Source organism: Hippoglossus stenolepis, chromosome 6 (genome assembly GCF_022539355.2).
Source record: "Hippoglossus stenolepis isolate QCI-W04-F060 chromosome 6, HSTE1.2, whole genome shotgun sequence".
Taxonomy (NCBI): domain Eukaryota; kingdom Metazoa; phylum Chordata; class Actinopteri; order Pleuronectiformes; family Pleuronectidae; genus Hippoglossus; species Hippoglossus stenolepis.
The window spans coordinates 2,192,412-2,211,938 of record NC_061488.1 but is presented as its reverse complement, the minus strand read 5'-3'; the positions used below and the strand labels follow the sequence as shown (position 1 = coordinate 2,211,938).

Below are 19,527 nucleotides of genomic sequence, written 5' to 3'. Positions count from 1 at the left end.
AAAAAGGTCAAGATCGAGTCACACACACACACACACACACACACACACACACACACACACACACACAGAGAGACACACATACCCACAAGACCACAGCACAGGAAACAAACACACACACACACACACACACACACTGGCACAATGGAAATCTCTCTTGGACATACTTTGTACCACTTCCTTTTCCTGCCATACAATTAGACATTTCTGCTGCCACTGTGTGTGTGTGTGTGTGTGTGTGTGTGTGTGTGTGTGTGTGTGTGTGTGTGTGTGTGTGTGTGTTAAAGGTTGTATCATAGACTGGCAGAGGAGACAAGGAAACAAAATAAAAACTAAGAATCGGTAGAAAAATGAAATTCCCTGGAACGAGAATAAAAGGATCTCACATTAGAACTCTGACACACGTCATGAGACATTTCAAAGACCCTCAAATGGCATCTGAAGAAAATCTGAAACGTCACCAGCTCATTAAAGGATTCAAAAAAGAAAAGTAAATCCTCAGTGACTAAACGAGCAGTGGAGCAAATTATATACAGGAAGGTCAAAAGGTCACTAAAACCTGAGGGGTTCTTCCTCTGGGGAGCAGGAACGAAATTTAAAGGAAAACTAACACGTGATTATTGAGATTAAGGAAATGTTGAATGGGAAGAAAATATTATGAACAGAATTTTGTTTACAGGGTGTTAAACGTTTTTTTGTTAAATATGTAAAATGACTGAGTCTCTGTGTTTGAGTTTCCTGATGTCGATAAAATGATCTCGTCTCCCTGGAGTTTCCCGGTGTGTTTGATCTGCTCCGTGATGTTTGGACACACGTGGTTAATTATTGTGCAAATCCCAGGGTTTGATCGATGATTCATGCATGATTCATGATTCATGCTTTTTAGACACGGCTGAAACCTGCACCAGATCCACGGACCACATCCTGCTCCTCATCCAGCTCCTCTGGGTCCAGTCCAACGAAGAACACAAATCCTAAATCCTCCTGCTCATCTTTAAATCCACAACCCGGCTCCCCCTCTGACCAGTGGGACCTTCTCCGTCCCTGCAGCCCCCGAGCCTCAGCTGCTCCTCTCTGCTCTGCACCTCCACTCTGAAACTCCTCACATCCCCCGACTGGACTTCAACTCACAACCCAAACCACATCTGTCCTTGGATCTACTTCCAGTCCCTCTCGCAGGTTCTGTAAACGCCTGTAAACCTCAATTAGGGAGTTCGCTTCTCAGGTTTACGTCACGCTCGACATCGCGTACACATCAAAACCCTTTTGCGAGGCGCTCTCTCTCTCACCTCGCCACATGAGCGCGTTCAGCCGGGCGTCTCGTTTCCATCACTGCTGATCTGAGCAGATAAAACCTGGAGTCGACTGCAGAGTCGTTGGACCCGGGAGGGAATGAACATGGTTTTCACTCAGATTTCAGAAAAAAGCCAGATGACGGTGGGTTTTCTGACCAGTGGAAAAGAGGCCTGAGTTCAGGGGTCTGCTTTCAGGCCTGCACTGAACACTGGATAATCTCCTGAAGTTATCTGGAGGGGCTGAGGACACAAATGTCCGAGTCAGTTTCTCCTGCCAGCGCCCGGGGAAAAGCTCCGGATAGCGTCCGAATGTGAGAGTCTCCGGAGGATTTGAGGCAGGTTTTACTCTTCCTGCGTCACATATGTAGTCGTGAGGTGTTTGTGTCTCCTGTGCTTATTAATGATGTGTTGTTCTCCAGAGATTAGAAACCAGCCGTGGAATAATAATCAAACAAAAACATTATTATCATTACTGTTGTCAGGCCGACCGCTTCAGGCCAGACCTGAGGAATCAGACACAAACTGGAGGGAAACTGTATAAATGCAGATATTTGACTAAACTGACATTAAACAAAGACAAAAAAACTAGATATGGATATGAATCATCAGATGAGCTGAGAGACGTGAAATCTAAATAACAAGTGAATCTGACGATGAAACATCAAGAAACAAGTGAAAGAAAGTGTGTGTGTGTGTGTGTGTGTGTGTGTGTGTGTGTGTGTGTGTGTGTGTGTGTGTGTGTGTGTGTGTGTGTGCCTGTGTGTCCTATAGAAATAAAGTGTTGAAATGTATCTTTATTACCGGAGCTCTGGCTTCACATTAATAATTAACAAGTGTTTTATTCTTTGCCAGTGGCGGGACACTGAGCTCACATCAGCCCAGGTGTTGTCCTCCACAGGTGAGACACACACAGACAGGGACACAGACAGAGACACAGACAGAGACAGAGACAGAGACAGAGACAGAGACACAAAGACATAGAGACACAGACAGAGACAGAGAGACAGAGAGACACAGAGACAGAGAGACAGAGAGACAGAGACACAGAGACACAGAGAGACAGAGACACAGACATACAGAGACACAGTCAGGGACAGACTCACCCCAGGGTGCTAATGAAGCCGTTGACGGATCCTTCTGCATAAAGAGACACGATGTCTCCGATGTGAAGGAAACTGGAGGCTGAGTCCGACATCCTGCAGCTGATCCGGGACCGGGACAGAGACACGAGCCGCAGGTGGAGGACGAGAGGAACTTTGTCCTCAGTTCTTCTTCTCTTCCTCTGTCCTCTTCAGTCTTCCTCTGTCCTCCGTGTCTCGGGAGAAACTACAAGTTGAGTCTCCCTCTCAGTCACTGCCGGGTTCTGCACGACAGACTCACAACTGCACAAACCTGACACGCGCACACACTCTGACAAGCAGCTGATGAGTCCGTGTCACACACACTAGTCCTGCGAGTGTGTGTCTGTGTCTGTGTCTGTCTGTGTGTTAAAGTGTGCACACACGGAGGTGAAGAGACAACATCGACTCCCTCTCTCTCTCACTCTCTCTCTGTGTGAGTGTGTCAGTGTCTGTGAGAGCGTGCGTCCGTGTGCGTGCACGCGGAGGACTCCGGTAATAAAAACCAGGAAGTGAAGTGTTGATAACTGACAGAACAACTGCCGCGGGGCGGCACGCGCGCATCTGCACACACGCACGCACACACGCACGCACGCACGCACGCAACACAAGCTGCAACCGCGCGGAGCGGGTCATACCAGCAGGGCCGCGTGCACGGGCGCGTCACAGTCCCCTTCAACCAAAACAAACACGTTTAGGAACAGAAACTAAAAAAAGTTGTTCTTCATCAACTCAACAAGATCAATTCACTCAACATCTGTTTCTCAGTTTGGTCTTTGGACCTTGATGAAGAAAAGAAAATCAGAGAATAAGATCATCATCATCATAATGTTGTTATACTGCGAGAACAGAGTCGTAATATCACAAGAAACAAATTATACTTTCACATGACTAAAGCCGCGATTGAGGAGAAACTAACACTAACAAAAAAGTTATAATCTTACGAATATAAGGACATCATTTTACCCGTTCTTTCCAAAGTCTGATATTTGGCGTCAGAATTTAGACTCACAAAGTCGCAGGAACCTCACCACCCCCCAACTTCGAAATCCAAGATGGCCACTCTGTATATCAACAGTAGGGAAATCTGACGTTTTTATTGTTTACTACGATGTTAGTATGCGTGACATGCAGCGTAATGCGTTGTTATAAACTGGTTTTGCTAACAATGGCTAGCTGGCTAACGTTAAAATTCTTCCTGTGTAACTGGAACGCTATCAACTCGGGTTATTCGGCGGTGCACGTCATTCCGAGCTCTGAGGTGTAGCGGAGCGTGGCAGTATTTAGTTATTCGTGAAACTTTTACTAAAGCATAACTAAGATGTTCAATATTCCTCATTTAACACAAGCAACAGGTTGATCTTCTGAAACTCTCCCTCTAACCTGAACCTAGAGTTACGGATGTTTTTTTACTTTGGTCCATGTCCCATCTGCTAACATGGAGGAGGCGGGGTTTATGAACTATACTGAAGCCAGCCACCAGGGGGTGATCAAGACGATTTGACCTCACTGTTGGGACTTGTCATGTCGTCCATCTTTATTTACAGTCTGTTGATTGACGAGAGAATTAAAGGAGCTGACGTGGAGGAAGTCGTCGTCGCTCTGCGTCCTGTTTGTGTTCAGACTTTCGTGTCCTTTATGTAAATTCCTGATTCTACGTATTTCTACATCACTTAAAGTCACTTGTCTCTCGGATCTGAAAACTGAGGCGACCGTTTCATGGTGACGAGAACCTGCAGCTGGTGAAGATGACGGATGAGGAAGTTTGTGGTTTATTTGATGAGACTGTGTGAAGACATGTCAGAATAAAGAGGTGAAGTGACTAAGTACATTTACTCACTGAAGTAGAATTGAGAGCTATTTGAAAACTCACTTCACTTGAAAACTTTGAGTTAGTTCTTCTGCTCCAGAAATATTTTAGGTTTGACTCCACAACACGTTTGAAAACTTTAGTTACTTCAGACTTTAGAAACAAAATATATTTACCAAATAACATCTTCATTTTTCTACCAGCTACAACTGAAAATATTTAACAACTTGTAAATGCATCAATAGTATATTTGTATATATTTGCAGAGTAAGTACTTAAATGAGCGCTTTAAGTGGATTTTTCTGATGATACTATTTTATATCCATCTGAGTACAACATCCGTCGTGTGTGTGTGTGTGTGTGTGTGTGTGTGTGTGTGTGTGTGTGTGTGTGTGTGTGTGTGTGTGTGTGTGTGTGTGTGTGTGTGTGTGTGTGTGTGTGTGTGTGTCATGCTGACTGGACTTCCTGTTTGAGCTGTTAAAGCAGCAGGTTATTAAACAGTAGAAGGAGACTCACTGAGCTGCCTCCACCATGTTAGTGGCTACTGGGGTGGACACACACACACACACACACACACACACACACACACACACACACACACACACACACACACACACACACACATTTCAGCTTTCTCTCTCGTCCATGTTCTGATCACAAATGAAGAACAAGAAAACTAAAACATTCAGATACTTGCTCTTTTTGAATATATCCATGACACTTGTGACAGAACAACACAAAATAAAACCTGAACAGAAAACAGGCAGCAGGAGCTTATATTCAAAGATTAATTCATTTAATAATATGCTAATTCTATGATAAACTTTTAAAACATCTGTAAAAGTAGTGTGTAGTGTGTAACTTGCTAAATATGTTTAGTTGTAGTTCATAGTTTTTTTTAATATTTCTTTTAATAAACACCATTTCCCATAAGCCCTAGATGTTGTCGGGCCGAACAACAAAAGAGTATTTTATGGATATGGATGAAACATGATCGTACCAGCGCTGTTAGGATCAATACATTAAAGGTCAGTGTTTTTAAGTTTATCCAGTAAGAGACGGAGCAAACTAACACTGTGTCAACGTTTACTATTAGTAGTCTGCTCACTCCACCCGCCCTGTCCATTTATAGATATATAGTGTGTGTGTGTGTGTGTGTGTGTGTGTGTGTGTGTGTGTGTGTGTGTGTGTGTGTGTGTGTGTGTGTGTGTGTGTGGTTTCCATGGAGGCAGCGTGCAGTCTGGGGGTCTGTGGTCACCGTGGCGATGGATAAAATGGCCCAATGGCAGAATTGTTTCTGGTGAGGTGTAAAACTTCCGTTCAGGCTTATGGAAGAAATCTAGACCCCTCAGTGTGTGTGTGTGTGTGTGTGTGTGTGTGTGTGTGTGTGTGTGTGTGTGTGATCTACAGAGGCGATAACGACATTAACTCCTGAAACTCAACTAACCAGTTACTGATGTGATGTCAGTGATCGATATCATTGCAAAGTCTGTTTTGGCTAAAACGTAAATGACAGCTCCCAAAAAGTGTCTCAATCGCCCCCTGGTGGCTGGCTGCAGTATGAGTCATAAACCCTGCCCCCTCCATGTTAGCAGAAGGGACATGGACCAAATTAAAAATGTAAGTACGTGTAAAATAAATGTTTCTAAAAGATGGTTCCTGTCTTTTCAGGTAGTTCTGGAGAGTGTGTGTGTGTGTGTGTGTGTGTGTGTGGTAAATGGTTGACTCCTGGCAGTTTAAAAACAGTAAACAAACTTAAAGGTAAGGGGTCACGGAACTGAAGGTAAAGAGAAACAGGTTCCTGACCCACAACACTACAAGTTATTTATTTAAAAACGTTTTCTCTGAGGAAATGTTGACTTACTGAAAAGTTTTGTGTCAGTGACGATGTGAAGCAACAATTAATCTTTATTAATGAGAAAAGTGAGAATCTTTAGTACTGTTGAAGATCGTAGGTAAATAAAAACCTCTTTGACCGAAGTTAATAAGAAAATCATGTTACGTCAAAATACTTTCTGTATCTCGTCCTTTAAAGTATTAAATTTAAAAGGCTAGAGAGAGAGTTGATCTTTCTCAGACTGTACATCATGTAATTGTGTGTGTGTGTGTGTGTGTGTGTGTGTGTGTGTGTGTGTGTGTGTGTGTGTGACACAGTTGTGTCTACCTTTTGAACTGATGTGGGCTCAGTGGATGGACAGATTTAGAAAAAGACAGCTGTCTAAATAGGGAGAAGATCTTGAAAAAAAAAAATGAAAAAAGGGGGGGTTGGGGATTTTCCATTTGAGTCTGAACATGATGGACGAGGTCGTTTAACTGGAGCGAAGCGATGAAGAGGAGGAGGATGAACGAGTCATAATGAACGAGTCATAATGAACGAGTCATAATGAACGAGTCATAATGAAAGGTGACAGAAGAGAATCTTAAAAACACGGAGGTCATGTTGAATTATGAAATGTTCAGCTGCAAACTAACACAGTAACAATAATGACGGAGACACAGGGTTGACAAACAGGTCAGTGAGTGACTGTTCTTTTATTTTTATTCAAATTATTGAGTGAATAAATAGAGTACGAGGTTTTTTAAGTTTAAATCCAAAGACTCTTTTTCATACATCCTCATAAACATTACATGAACATACTATGACAGCGTAAAGGGCCACGTTGAAGATTTTTAGAGGGGGAGTATCAGAAGATGAGTCCGTCACCTGCGTTAAGGCTAGCTAAGCTATTTCAGTAAAGGGCCAAGAGAAGCTAACATTAGCACAGGTGAGCTACTAGCATCCCAACATACGTAGCAGGACAAGAAGCTAACATATCATTTGTAGGTTAACTATCAGCTGACAGAAGAAAATGTAAATGTAGCAAAACAAGTGTTAGCCTAAGTCACACAAGGCCGACACTAGCAGTTATTTCAGAGTAATATTACTAATATTAATATTATTCGTCACTTAAGTCCGCTAGCTAACGTAACACCAGAATGCGAACTTCACTCGGAGCAAAATAGTCCCAGGGAATAGAAGAGTTAACGTTTGTGTCACTTTCCACCGCTACGTCTGAATTAATGTTAACGACATGACAGCTCTCTAACAGAAGCCAAAACATCTGCATTGCCCCCCCTGGTGGCTGGCTGCAGTAGAGGTCATAAACCCGGCCTCCTCCATGTTAGCAGATGGGACATGGAGCAAAGTAAAAGTCTGACTTAAATAAATGTTTGTCAAAGATGGTTTCTGTCATTTCAGGTTTATCTCACTGATGTTTGTTCAAGTGTTCATGGTTCTGATGAGTTTGGTTTTAATTTGTTGTTCGATGATATAAAAACGGCCGTGACGTCATGATTGACAGCTGAGACTCGTGATTGGTCTGACGGGTTCCCTGCAGCCATTGAGCTGTGGCTTACAAGTGGCACCTTCCAACCCCTGCAGAGGAAGAGGGTTAAAAAATATATGATTAACAAACATCAAAAACACGATGGAAATGTGTAATTTAACGTTAACAAACTCGGCTGCGAGCGGGAAATTCAGACTCTCGGCTCCGTGACGTCTCATCTGAAATCAAGACAAACGTTAAATCAGACGAATTCGTGAACCGGTGAACAACTGCAGCCACGAGGTCTCATGTGACTGTGGATGTATGAATGTGGGATGATGAGTTTTCAGGTTGTGTTTCAGCTGCAGCTTCGCTCCAAACCAAACATGACTGTCGGCTCCGGGAGATTTAGACTGGATTTAAGGGAACGGAGGAATTTCACGCTCTGTTGTTTAACACCAACATTTTCCACAGACCTTCTCTCCCATATAAGGTGTGTGTGTGTGCGTGTGTGTGTGTGTGTGTGCGTTGACCCATGCCGCCCTGCATGTCTTTCCACTGGAGAGACTGACAACCTTATATAGAGCTGCAGGAGCCGAGCGGACTGAGCTGGACAGTGTGACCATGTGCAGCTCGTCCACTCACCTGTCCGTCACAAACATACCATCGTAATTAGGCCCCAATAACTCAGAGGATTCAGGTTCAACTGGGATTTAAGAGGCGCCGTCCGGTGAGTTTTGGTACAAGACGGGAAGAAAGTGAAGACCCGGTGTTCTGTGGATGTCAACCATCGACTGCAGAGAAAGATGGACGACATGACAGCTCCCAAAAGTGTGGTATAGGTCATGAACCCCACCTCCTCCATGTTAGCAGATTTGGACACATGAAATACATTTTCCTCAGAGATGTTTTCTGGCGTCAATAAAGCTTCAGAGTTAATGGCGCTCTCGCTCTTTTCTTCACCGCTCTGTTAGGTTTTCTGAGCTGCGACAGATGAACCCCGCATAATTCAGACAAGCAGCAACACGTCCTGAGACGCTGACAGATGAGGAACCACTGTGACTCAGCAGAGAAGTTTGCTCTCGTTGATTCAGCCTGAACACACAGAAAACACTTAAACACATTAATGATATTAAAGTTAATCTTCCAGAGAATCATGGAAATCCATTTTCCACTGTTTAACTGGGTCAGAGGTGCGATGGCAGCGGTCTACATTGTAATACCCAGCGCCCCCTGGTGTATCCTGGATCAGGTGAGGTAATAACAGTTGAGTGATGTCTGTCAGGGTGAGTCAGACACTGAAGCTCAGTTTTTATAACTCATGGATGAACAAGTTCATACAAGTTGAGAAGTATTTACTGCAGACACGGACAGTAAAGATAAAGTTTAGTGTCAGAGTTGAAATATGATAAATGCTGAATAAAAGAATAAATTCATGTTATACTGGACAGTTTAAAGCAGCAGCTGCATCTGAGGATCTGACGTCTGTCACATCTAAACACACAAGTGTGTGTGTGTGTGTGTGTGTGTGTGTGTGTGTGTGTGTGTGTGTGTGTGAAACAACCAGCGATAGCACAAACATCCATTATGACCTTTGACCTCTCACTTCTGCTTGTTGCATGTTATCAAAGACTCAGAAGGTTTAGACGTTGATCCCCTCATTCAGTTTCACAACACAATGTCGCCTTCCAGTGGCAGAACGTTGAACTGCAGCTCTGTGACAATCCAGTCAATGTTATAGACTAATTTATATTAAGTATTCATTCATCAGTGTTTTCATGTTTTATTTCAATTTAAATCATTTTAAATCAGAAACTCACAGAAGTTTTGTGACTGAAAATAAATCCGATAATTCAGTCATGCTGACGACTCATCACATTTACCGGTGATTTGCCACAGAGAGGATCCAACGTGGATTAATACGCCACTGAAAATAGTCCCTGAAACGTTCCCTGGTTCCTCTTGTTGGTGAAAAGCTGCACTGAGCTGCTGACTTATTAAAACAAAACCAAGTGTGTGTGCGAGAGGATTTTACAGGTTTGTGTTTCCAGTGGGAAACGACGAGCTCGGTTCAGTACTGAGAGATAAAGACATAGAATAAAAATGAAAATATACAATAACAGTCCAATTAAGGAGAATAATCACAGGAACAGACACCAAAAGAACGTATGAAAAACGTATGAAGTTTTAAATTGTGTTGACATTTGGATAACAAACTTAATTCATGTGTATGTTTCCAAATGAAGTAATATTTTAAGTTGGTCCAACAATTTTGTTTCAGTGCAGTTCCCAGAACATTCACCACTAGGGGGCAGCAGAACAGAGTATTTCAATGTGTGTTAAACTTTGGACTGTGTGAGTGTGTGAGTGTGTGTGTGGTCCAGGAATAACTCATATTGTGGGGACTTGTTTGTCTGTGTGTGACATTGTGACCGGTCCTCACAACTTTGGGCTGTGTGTGTGTGTGTGTGTGTGTGTGTGTGTGTGTGTGTGTGTGTGTGTGTGTGTGCGTTTGTGTAAGAGAGAGAGAGACAAAAAGAGCAAAGGAAAGTGAACATGTATAATTGTGCAGACAAATGTGTGTGAGTCTGTGTGTGTGCCAAGCTTGTTTGTATGCCTGTGTTTGCTGGCCCGTGTGTGTGAGTGTGTGTGTGTGTGTGTGTGTGTGTGTGTGTGTGTGTGTGTCCTGACAAAGGCTCCATCCAGCCATGCTGCAGAGGGCTGCTTGTTCCCAGAGACCCTCAGAGCTCCAAGACGCCCAGTCTCTCCGCCGCTGAGCGCCCAGACGCAGCAGCCCCCCGACACGGACCCTCACCCGGCCCCCGGCCCGACTCCTGGAGCTCCAGCACACCTGCTCGGATCACTAATGGACGGAAGTAACAAGGGATGAGCTTTAAAGTGGGAAAGTTTGGAGGCTAGCTGGGAGTTTAACGAGCGAGAGAGAGACGCCACAGAGGAGAAGAGAAGACTTCTGTCTGGACTACAGGTCTTTAAATCATCAAATCAGAAATCTGGATTTGTCGACAATACAAAACAAACTATCACCTCCTTTGCATATTCCAACATTTTGGGACAAGGTTTTGGAAACATTGTTTTACGCCACTTTTTGCAATTATTTTTGTTGTCACGTATTTTAAAGTGTGAAATTAGCCGATATCGAACACGTCTGGTGTGAATCTTTCACATCTCCAGCCTGCGTCATGGCTGCCGGCCTGTGGTTGTGTCTGTACCTGCCGCTGCTCCTCACGGACGCAAAGAGCGTCGAGCAACACGACAGTCAGCGTGACGCCCCTGGTAAACCCTCGTCTGGTGTTAAACTGGAACCACTCTGGACCAAGCAGGTCAGAGCTCAGGATGACACCCACACCCCCGACCAAAGCCTCCCCCTCCCTGAGATGCTGGATTTAGATGTGGAGCATCACCGCCGTCTGACCCGCGGCGCCGACGAGGACGAGCAACAGTCCACCTTCAGCCAGTCCTTTGAGAATGACTCGGTGACAACGCCGCAGGCCACCCAGCTCAACCACGTGACAGACGCGGCAGCCGGGGGTAATGATGGGAATGATGTGGATGAGGTCAATCTCCACGAAAACACCTCCAGCTCCAACGCCCCGGGACTCTTCAACCCGTTCTACCCGCTGGTGGAAAGCTCGTACGCCGCCTACGCTGTCATGTTCCTGGCGGGCCTGGTGCTGGCGGTGGGTGTGGTGGGAAACATGGCGGTGATGTGCATCGTCTGGAACAACTACTACATGAGGTCCTCCTGGAACTACCTGCTGGCCAGCATGGCATTCTGGGACTTCTTGGTCCTGGTGCTCTGCCTCCCCGTGGTGGTCATAAACCAGCTCTCCCATAGGAGGATCCTGGGTGACATCACCTGCCGTATGGTGCCTTATATGGAGGTGGGTGGGGCTTATTCTAAGGTGGGAGGGAGTCGATGTGATAGCTTTAAACTTGTTCCCTTTAATTTTGACATAAACACTGACATTTGAAGTTGGTGCTCATATTATCTGAACTGGTGACACCTCATTTGCCAGCTCACAGTTTTCTTCTTCTCTGGCTTTTTTGGGTCACTGCTGTTCCTCAGTCAAGTAGCATTAGCAGTAAAGTAGCTCATCGTGTCTTTACTCCACAGCGCCACCGTTTGTCCGAATGTCCACAGGACTTAAGAGAGTTTTTTGAGATTTGGGTTTGGAACCCAAACTGTCCCCAGCAGAAACCGAAGCTGCTCTTGAGAGTCAGTTGTCATGGTAACCTGTTACCAAGGCCACTGGAATGTCCTGCTGCTGCTTTCATGGTTTGACAGGAACAAATTTGGGGTGGAAATGTTTTTGTATGATGTGTAACCCCGTCTCTGGCGGCCATATTGGAGGCCCTGAGGTCTGGGAACAGCTGATCATCTCAATCAGCGTGCCTCAATTCAGCCTTCGTTAAAATGAGGAATGTGGAGCAGCTTACGAAGTTATACTTTAGTAAAATAATGAAATACTTCATATTTTGGCTCATCAGCTCCACGTTGTCATATAAGTATCAGAAAAGATTTCTGAAGAATTTGAGTTGATTCTGAAGATGAGAAGTTTTTGTATTTTTCTAAAAGAACACATCAGATACCTGTTGCTGCTACTGTGGAAATATAACGCTACACTCGGCCTATCAAAATAAAATACAGATTATATGACCTGTTGAAACAAAAACTGATAATTTACTAATAAACCTTTTGTGTTGGAATGTAATTTAACAAGTAGCTAATGTTAAAGTTTGTGTTGATAATTAAATTACACGGCTTTGCTCGACAAAACATCATTTTAGCTTCTAAGAGCAATTTTGATGTTTTAATCACTTAAATAGAAATGTAAATAATTATAACGTCAAAACCAAATGTGAACTCCTTTGTGATTTTCATAAAAACTCTGATGCTCTGATCGTTTAATGTCTGCTCCAGTCGCAGTTTCTTCGGTGTCTTTTAAGCGCTTCAGCAAGGAGCATTGACTCATGGGTATTTTTTCTTGTCAACATCCGGTGAACTGATGAACTGTTTGGATTCTCATGCACTTCACGGTTCACTACCGGGCGATCGGAACGCACCCAATCAATGCAGAGGTCCTTCTTCTTCTGGGGTTTGTTTCTTAAGTTACCAAACTCCCTCTGATGCGATATCACCCCCTTGTGGACTGGATGAGAGTTGACTCTGCTCGCAAGGTTAAGAAGTGTAAATGCCGCGAGTGTTTAACCCTCAACTCCTTTATTTTGTTGGAGATATGTTTTTCTTTAAAGGTACAGATAGTTAAATTACATGTAACATGATATTTTAGATGCAACTTTTGGTTTTAGCAGCAACGGAAAAACAAAACAATGAATGTCTGACAAAACTAAAAGGGGGTTTAACATTAAAATTTTAACTTATTTGTGTACAGTGAGTCTGCTGTAGGTGTTGAATGTGCAGGTGTAAGAGTGTTTAGAGTTTTTAAGCTCAGCACGTCTGTACTGACCACTGACGTGAGACTGACGTGAGACTGACGTGAGACTGACCACAACCTTTAAATCGAATCTGTTTGATAAAGAAATGACAGGTTTGGATTTTCCTATATTGAGAAATGAAAGTACTCTGATTTAGTCGAGTATGTTGAAGCTTTGTTCTCCTTGTCTCTGCAGGTTGTGTCTCTGGGCATCACCTCCTTCACCTTGTGCGCTCTGGGCATCGATCGTTTCCACGCCGCCACCTCCTCGTCCCAGCCGAAGGCTCGGCGGGTGGAGCGCTGCAGCTCTGTGCTGCTGAAGCTGGTGCTGGTGTGGCTTGCCGCTCTGCTGTTCTCCAGCCCAGAGATCTTCTTGTGGCAGCTCAGCCAGGCCGTGTCCCCATCCACCGGCCGCCTGATGGACTCCTGCATCATCACCCCCTCCTCGCCTCTGTCCCTCTACCTTCCTGACTCCCTCCACTCACTGCTGCTCAGGTATCACCAGGTGAGCGTCTCTTCTGTCCCTGATTGACTCACAAGGCATCATGACCCTTCTCCTCTTTACTATAAGGAGCTAAGTTGGTCCTGCTACATATCACAGTCCTGCCTTTAAATGTTAAAACATCTCAAGAAACCTTTTCACACCTGAAAGGCTGAACGAGGTTTCATGTTTGTTCCACAGTTTCATTTGATCTGTTAGTTTTGGTTTCACATTGTAATTTAGGAACTAAAGAATTTTGTCTGACATATGTGCGTCCTGTCGTCATCACCTACGTGGGCGGAGTCTACCTGTACTTGACTCTGATTGGTTTGTAGACAGCGTCTGACGTGGGCGTGTTGTTAGTTGGGGGGGGTAGTAGTCTTTCTGTTTGAATGGAGAAAAGGAATGAAGAGGTTGCCAATGTAATATCATGACACCACCCGAATTCTATGCGTCTCTTTCAGGGTCGTATGTGGTGGAGCTTCGGCTGCTACTTCTGCCTCCCGGTCCTCTTCACCATCCTCTGCCAGATGGCCACCCGCAACGTCAACAGCGACTACAGTTCCGCCAAAAAGCAGCGTGACCACGACGACCGCTCCTCCAATCAGAAGCGTCAGCAGCACCAGGCGGTGGAGCGGCAGCTGAACTGCACGCTGCTGGCGTTAGCTGTGGTGTACGGCATCTGCGCTCTGCCCGAACACATCTGCAACATCACACTGGCCTACACGCACATCGCTGTCTCCGAAGACACGGCCGCCATGTTGGCTCTGTTACATCACTTCCTGTTGTTCTTCAAGTCATCGGTGACCCCTGTGCTGCTGCTGTGTCTCTGTAAGGTAAGTCAGAGACAACACACACAACCATAGACTTTCACAAAGAGGAGAAGTGAAGCCAAAGGGCCTGAGTCCTGTTCTCTGTTGGATGACCAGCAGAAACCACTGGGTTTAAAAGAAGTCTATGAGAAAGTGACTCTACTTCACACTTTATAACGTCAGTAAACATTTTCCTCAGGAGTTTGTGTCTCAATGTCTAGATTCAAGTCTTCTTCAATACAGCTGATGGTCATTTAGTAAATTATGGTCCATTAAGAGTCAAACGTTAAAGCACCTGTTACTTTGGGGCCTGGACCGGGTGAGTCCATTTGGCTTTTGTAGGTGGGCGTGTCCTCAAGTTCTCAGTCAGGCTCCATCGCCATTTCTCAGATTATGGTTACTTCTGGTTTGAAAAAACCAAGATGGCGCTGAACAAAACGTCAAACTGAGGCTTCACAGACACAGTGGATTGACTATGTTGTTCTCTGATGAACTTTAGATGACTCGGCCTGTTGTTGTGTTTCAGGCTCTCGGCCAGGCCTTCATGGACTGCTGCTGCTGCTGCTGTCAGGAGTGTCAGCCCAACACGGCCCAGGGGTCACCAGGCTCCGCCCAGGTCAAACTGAAGGCGGCCAATGAGACGTCCATCTTATTTGACAAGGCTAAAGACACGTCCGCCATCTTGTCCATCTCCAGCTAGAGCCCCTTTAACCATCAGTCCATCTTTTCCTCCTGCATAAGTCAATCATGTCCATTCTGCTCTTCCTTCCTTGATGTTTAACTGGTCCCTTCTCCTCTTCCATGTTTGCCATCAACCCTGTTCTCTTTCTCCCACATATTCTTTCCATGGATTCTTCTTTCTCTTTCTCTCGGTCCTCTCCTCCTCTGTATGATATCCCTCTATGGACACAGTGCTCCCCCCTCCAGCTTCCTCTCTGTGCAGGAAATGAGGTTTAATCTGTAGTGAGTTTAGAAAAGTTGCTGTACTTGCACAACCAGCTGTCGTAAAAAGCAGGAGCCTGTTTCCGGACTCTCCCAGTGGGACTCTTCTCTCCAGCTCCCTGCTGAAATGTGTTATGGAAAAACATCAACAGATGCAGAATAGATGGAAGATCCTCGATGTTCGTTGCACCTGAGACGGATGATGCAAAGCTGAAATGTTAATGTGTTTTATGGAGAAGCAGCAGAAGTTCACATGTTCGGTTGGTTTGTTCAGAGGCTGCGGCTGAGTCAGACGTGGACGTGGACAAAAGATTCTTCAAACACTGTTCACAGCTCAAGTTTTTTAATACAATTGGTTTTAAGTCATTAAATTGAACAACAAAAAAATTTGTTCATAGCAAAATTTTAATCGTATAAGCTTCATTGACATGAATGTTAAAAGTGACAGAGCTCACACAGCCACGTCTGAAGCTCGAGGAGACATCATCTGTTGCATTGTGGGTCCGTGGTTTCGATTTGTTCGTGTTTCGTGTGGAAGTTGAGAAAACTCTTCAAGCAGCAACGCAGACGCCAACCAATCAAATCTTGTTTATGTAAACTCAGGGTCCTGACTTACCGGGACACAAACTGGAGAAGGCAGCTGGTGAGCTAACCTTGCTACGAAGTCGGCCATGACAGATGATGATCTGGTAGCTTTTTGAAAGTCAGCCATCTTGTGTGTCCTGAGCGGGAAACTGCGATTGGTCGTTGTCATCTGATGAGCAACATGTACATGTGTGAGGGCTGTTGCCAAAACTTTCTTACACATTTAAAGTAATAATATAAATAATCAATCGGCAGAAATTCAGCAGAATCGAATCAACTAAATTACCCCATTTTTGCAAAAATGCCCTAAATGAACATTTCTTGGAGACAGAGTTGTTGTCAAGGCAGAAAAAATAACTCAGATTGAGTAAAGTTGTCAAAGTTTGCAGATCTAATTCACCTTTTAGCTGCGTAATGACCCCGTGAACTCAACTTCACTAAGAACATATGATTCATCGTTTAGTTTTTTGTTGTGTTGACCATGTTCGTTTTGTGGCTGCACTGTTCAAAACAGCCACAAGGGGAGCTAGGCAATTTATGCTGGCTTTACACACGAAAAAAGATACGACCCTTTTAAACGATGCAAGTATATGTTGTTAATCAATACGTCCACTAGGGGCAGTGCAGACTGGAGAGTTTCTGACAACATCAGACACGTTGTAAAAGTCTCTCTTCATAAAGTTCTGCCATTGTTGAAATTTCCTCCTCGATTTTTATGATCGTTTTGATATCGTTATGATACGCTGCCCCCTACGATTTCTGGTGGTACTGCTACATTTCGTAGTTTAAATCATTTCTGCCTCCGCAGCAGCTTTGTCTTGAAGAAAAGTTCCCGCACGTGAACGAGGAACAACCACGAGCGTCAGGATTCAATCTCAGACCAGAACGTGATGATAAATCCGTTTCGTCGAAGGCTTTGACAGCAGCTTGTCTTTCATTGTCTTCCTGTGAAGAATGTGCTGCTTGTTTGTAAAGATGAAGACAGAGTGAAAGAGGCAGGGAGGAGATATAAAGAGTATTTGAACAGGACTCGAACCCTCAGTGCTGAGGTGGTCTCTTTGTACAGGAAATTAAACTGTGTAGGAAGTTGTGTATTAATATGTGTTTAGCATAACAGTGTTTTCACTGTCAGACTCAAACCACTAGAACAAATGAAACAGAATATGAATGTAGCTCGTTTTAAAGCTAGTTATTTGACTAATTACATCGTTGTATGAAGGGAAGTGAGACAGTACATTTTCTATGTCACATGAGTGTCTACGTGTTTGTGATGATCAGAGTCAGAGTGTGTTCATGTTGTTGTGTTGTGGGTCAGAACCGACCGAGTCTCGTCAGAAGGTCGGTCTGAACGTCTGCAGGAGGAAACTGTCCAGACTCGCGTTGCCTTCACACGATGAGCAGCTCGTTCCAAACGACACGTACGTCACCGTCTGTAGTTTGCACGTTTTCACAGGAAGTTACAGGCGCTCAGTGCATGTGCAGCTGATTGAATTCAAACTATTAATTGGACTTACGAAAAAAAAAAATAGATCTGATTTGCTTCAATTCAACTTTAACAGTTTATATATAATCAGGGAATCTACATGATCGAAGGTTGCCGCTAAAAATCTCTTTTGGCAAACTGACCCAGTTGTTTTGTTAAATATGATGGAAACGCGAGTTAAAACTGAAAATTATCATCAAGAATAAAAATAAAATAGAGATCGTATCTAAAGCAACTCAGAATTCGACTCAGTCAACCATCACAGATCTAAACAGTCTGAGGAGTAACATCACTTTCGTTTTGACGTCGACTGAAAGACTGAGGTTTGGACGAACGTGTGGAGGCAACGTGAATAAACGATATAACGTGAGTTCCTACATTGACTTTACATGAGTCAGGTGGAGAAAGTATAGTTTGGTTAAGCAGAAGTTAACAACAGAGCAAATGAGTGGAGGTTGTCGTGGATTTCTTATTCAAGTGAGATACATAGAATCATTATTCAAGATTTTATTCATCATGTGGAAAAATAAAGATTTTATTATTCACATTTTCAGTTCGTCTTTATTTGCCATTTTATAAACTAGTTCTAAAGCAAAGTGGAAATCAAACTAATTTACCGTCTATATTTGGTTTATTTGAAGTTGTTCAGAAACATTATTAAATAAAATAAGACAGTAGCAAGATAATGAAAAGGTGGAGAGTTGGTAAATCACAGGACTCAAACTTCTGTCAAGTTTATCACAGTCTGTTCACTTTTCATTCCAGTTTTCAGTTTGTTGGGGTTTTTAATATCATGAGCCATCCTCCCGAAAACAAAACCTGATTCCTCAAACTTAATAAGGAGCTGATTGAAATCTGTGCCAATAACAAACATTATCAGCTTCTACGTTCAATAACATTGAGGAAATCCTGAATAAGGAAAAACACTTCTGTGATTAACCAGATGTGATGAAATATCCTTAACATCTGGAAACAAGGAGAAAAGGCCATGAACAAGCCCCGCGACTAAAGTGTGTAAACATTAAATACACAACCCCAGTGATGATAGTCCATGTGTGGACCTGTAGAGACGATACAGACCAGTTGAGATGTGCAACCTTTGACGATTGTTCTGAGCAGAAGTGAATCCAAGTGACAGCGGTTGAGTTTCTCTTCCTGTTTCAAGCTATAGCGCAGGGATCTGAAAGTTAGGTCAGGACCCCCAGGGGGATCTGAGATGTTTTCCAGAAATCAATTGTGTATTTGAATTTTCAAACTTGTGTTACATTCGTCATTTTGAGCGTCAGGACAGAAATGTTTAGAAACTCCTGCTATAATAATGAAGACTGCAGCTGGTGATGTGATATGTTCAGACTTTTACTGATACTCAAATGACTGGTCCGCCGCCGGTGCTAAAAAACATCCAGAGGGAAACACTGTTAAATGTTAAAACACTCAAATGTTAAATCTAAACACGAGAACAAGAACTTTGTCTGAAGGTTACAGGAAGAACTGTGTCATGAAAGAAGTATAGAGCAAAAATGTACTGAACATCAGCTGCAGCATCAGGACAAGATCACAACATCAAAGTTTAATGAGGTAAAAGTAAAACAGGAATAATCAAGTTTCAAGTTCTGAGGAGATTTTGAGAAGCTCGTTAAACACGTCATCTTTCTGGAAGTTTTAAATTTCCCTGATGTGAGGGAAGATCCTCTGAGAGACTCCAGCGCGAGGAAGAGTTTCCCTCAGCGGAGCTGCTGCTCTGCATATCAATGACCTCACTACTGTCCCGTCGCCATGGGAACCCAGCCCAAATTCACGTGTGAGAACGAACACGCATGCACACACACCCACAGAGTTCTGTTAATTTAGAAACTCAAACTCTTTTCTAATCAATGAGAGACTCTTTCCTCCCCCGTCTTTGCCTGGTTACCCCCGGCAACTCATGAAGGGGATTTACAAATTTAAAGGGCTAATGGGAAACTATTTTTCTGTCCCTCCGTCGAGGGACAGACGGACAAAAGAGCGACAGGATGTAAGAAGATCATGTAAAGACTATTTAAAGATTTAAAATAGAATAAAGACACTGATGAGGTGGGAAAAGAATCTGACCTCTGACCTCTGACCTCGTCTGGAGCTTTCAGCTGCAACTCGCACTCTTCACACGTGAATGGAAATCGCTCACATGACACAAGCTGTGTCCAAACTGCCTCTGTCACCGATTCACTCTGGACAATTACTGATCTTGTTGCGTCTCTGGAAAT

The 19,527-nt window shown here is 43.8% G+C and overlaps 2 protein-coding genes across 2 annotated transcripts in view; one reads left to right on the top strand and one right to left on the bottom strand.

Moving 5' to 3' along the window:
• itpr3 (inositol 1,4,5-trisphosphate receptor, type 3) overlaps positions 1 to 2,881 on the bottom strand; it is a 37,575-nt gene extending 34,694 nt beyond the window's left edge. Inside the window, exon 1 of the mRNA XM_035159721.2 lies at positions 2,396 to 2,881. Coding sequence (XP_035015612.1) covers positions 2,396 to 2,487 — 92 coding nt within the window. The 5' untranslated portion in view covers positions 2,488 to 2,881. The remainder of the gene's footprint in view (positions 1 to 2,395) is intronic.
• Positions 2,882 to 10,240: 7,359 nt separating this feature from the next.
• Positions 10,241 to 17,831, top strand: LOC118110387 (G-protein coupled receptor 37-like 1). The gene is made up of 4 exons (XM_035158065.2): positions 10,241 to 11,427; positions 13,178 to 13,486; positions 13,927 to 14,298; positions 14,801 to 17,831. Exons 1-4 carry the CDS (start codon positions 10,726 to 10,728, stop codon positions 14,972 to 14,974), a joined length of 1,557 nt encoding a protein of 518 aa, XP_035013956.2. The 5' UTR covers positions 10,241 to 10,725; the 3' UTR covers positions 14,975 to 17,831.
• Positions 17,832 to 19,527: the final 1,696 nt, after the last annotated feature.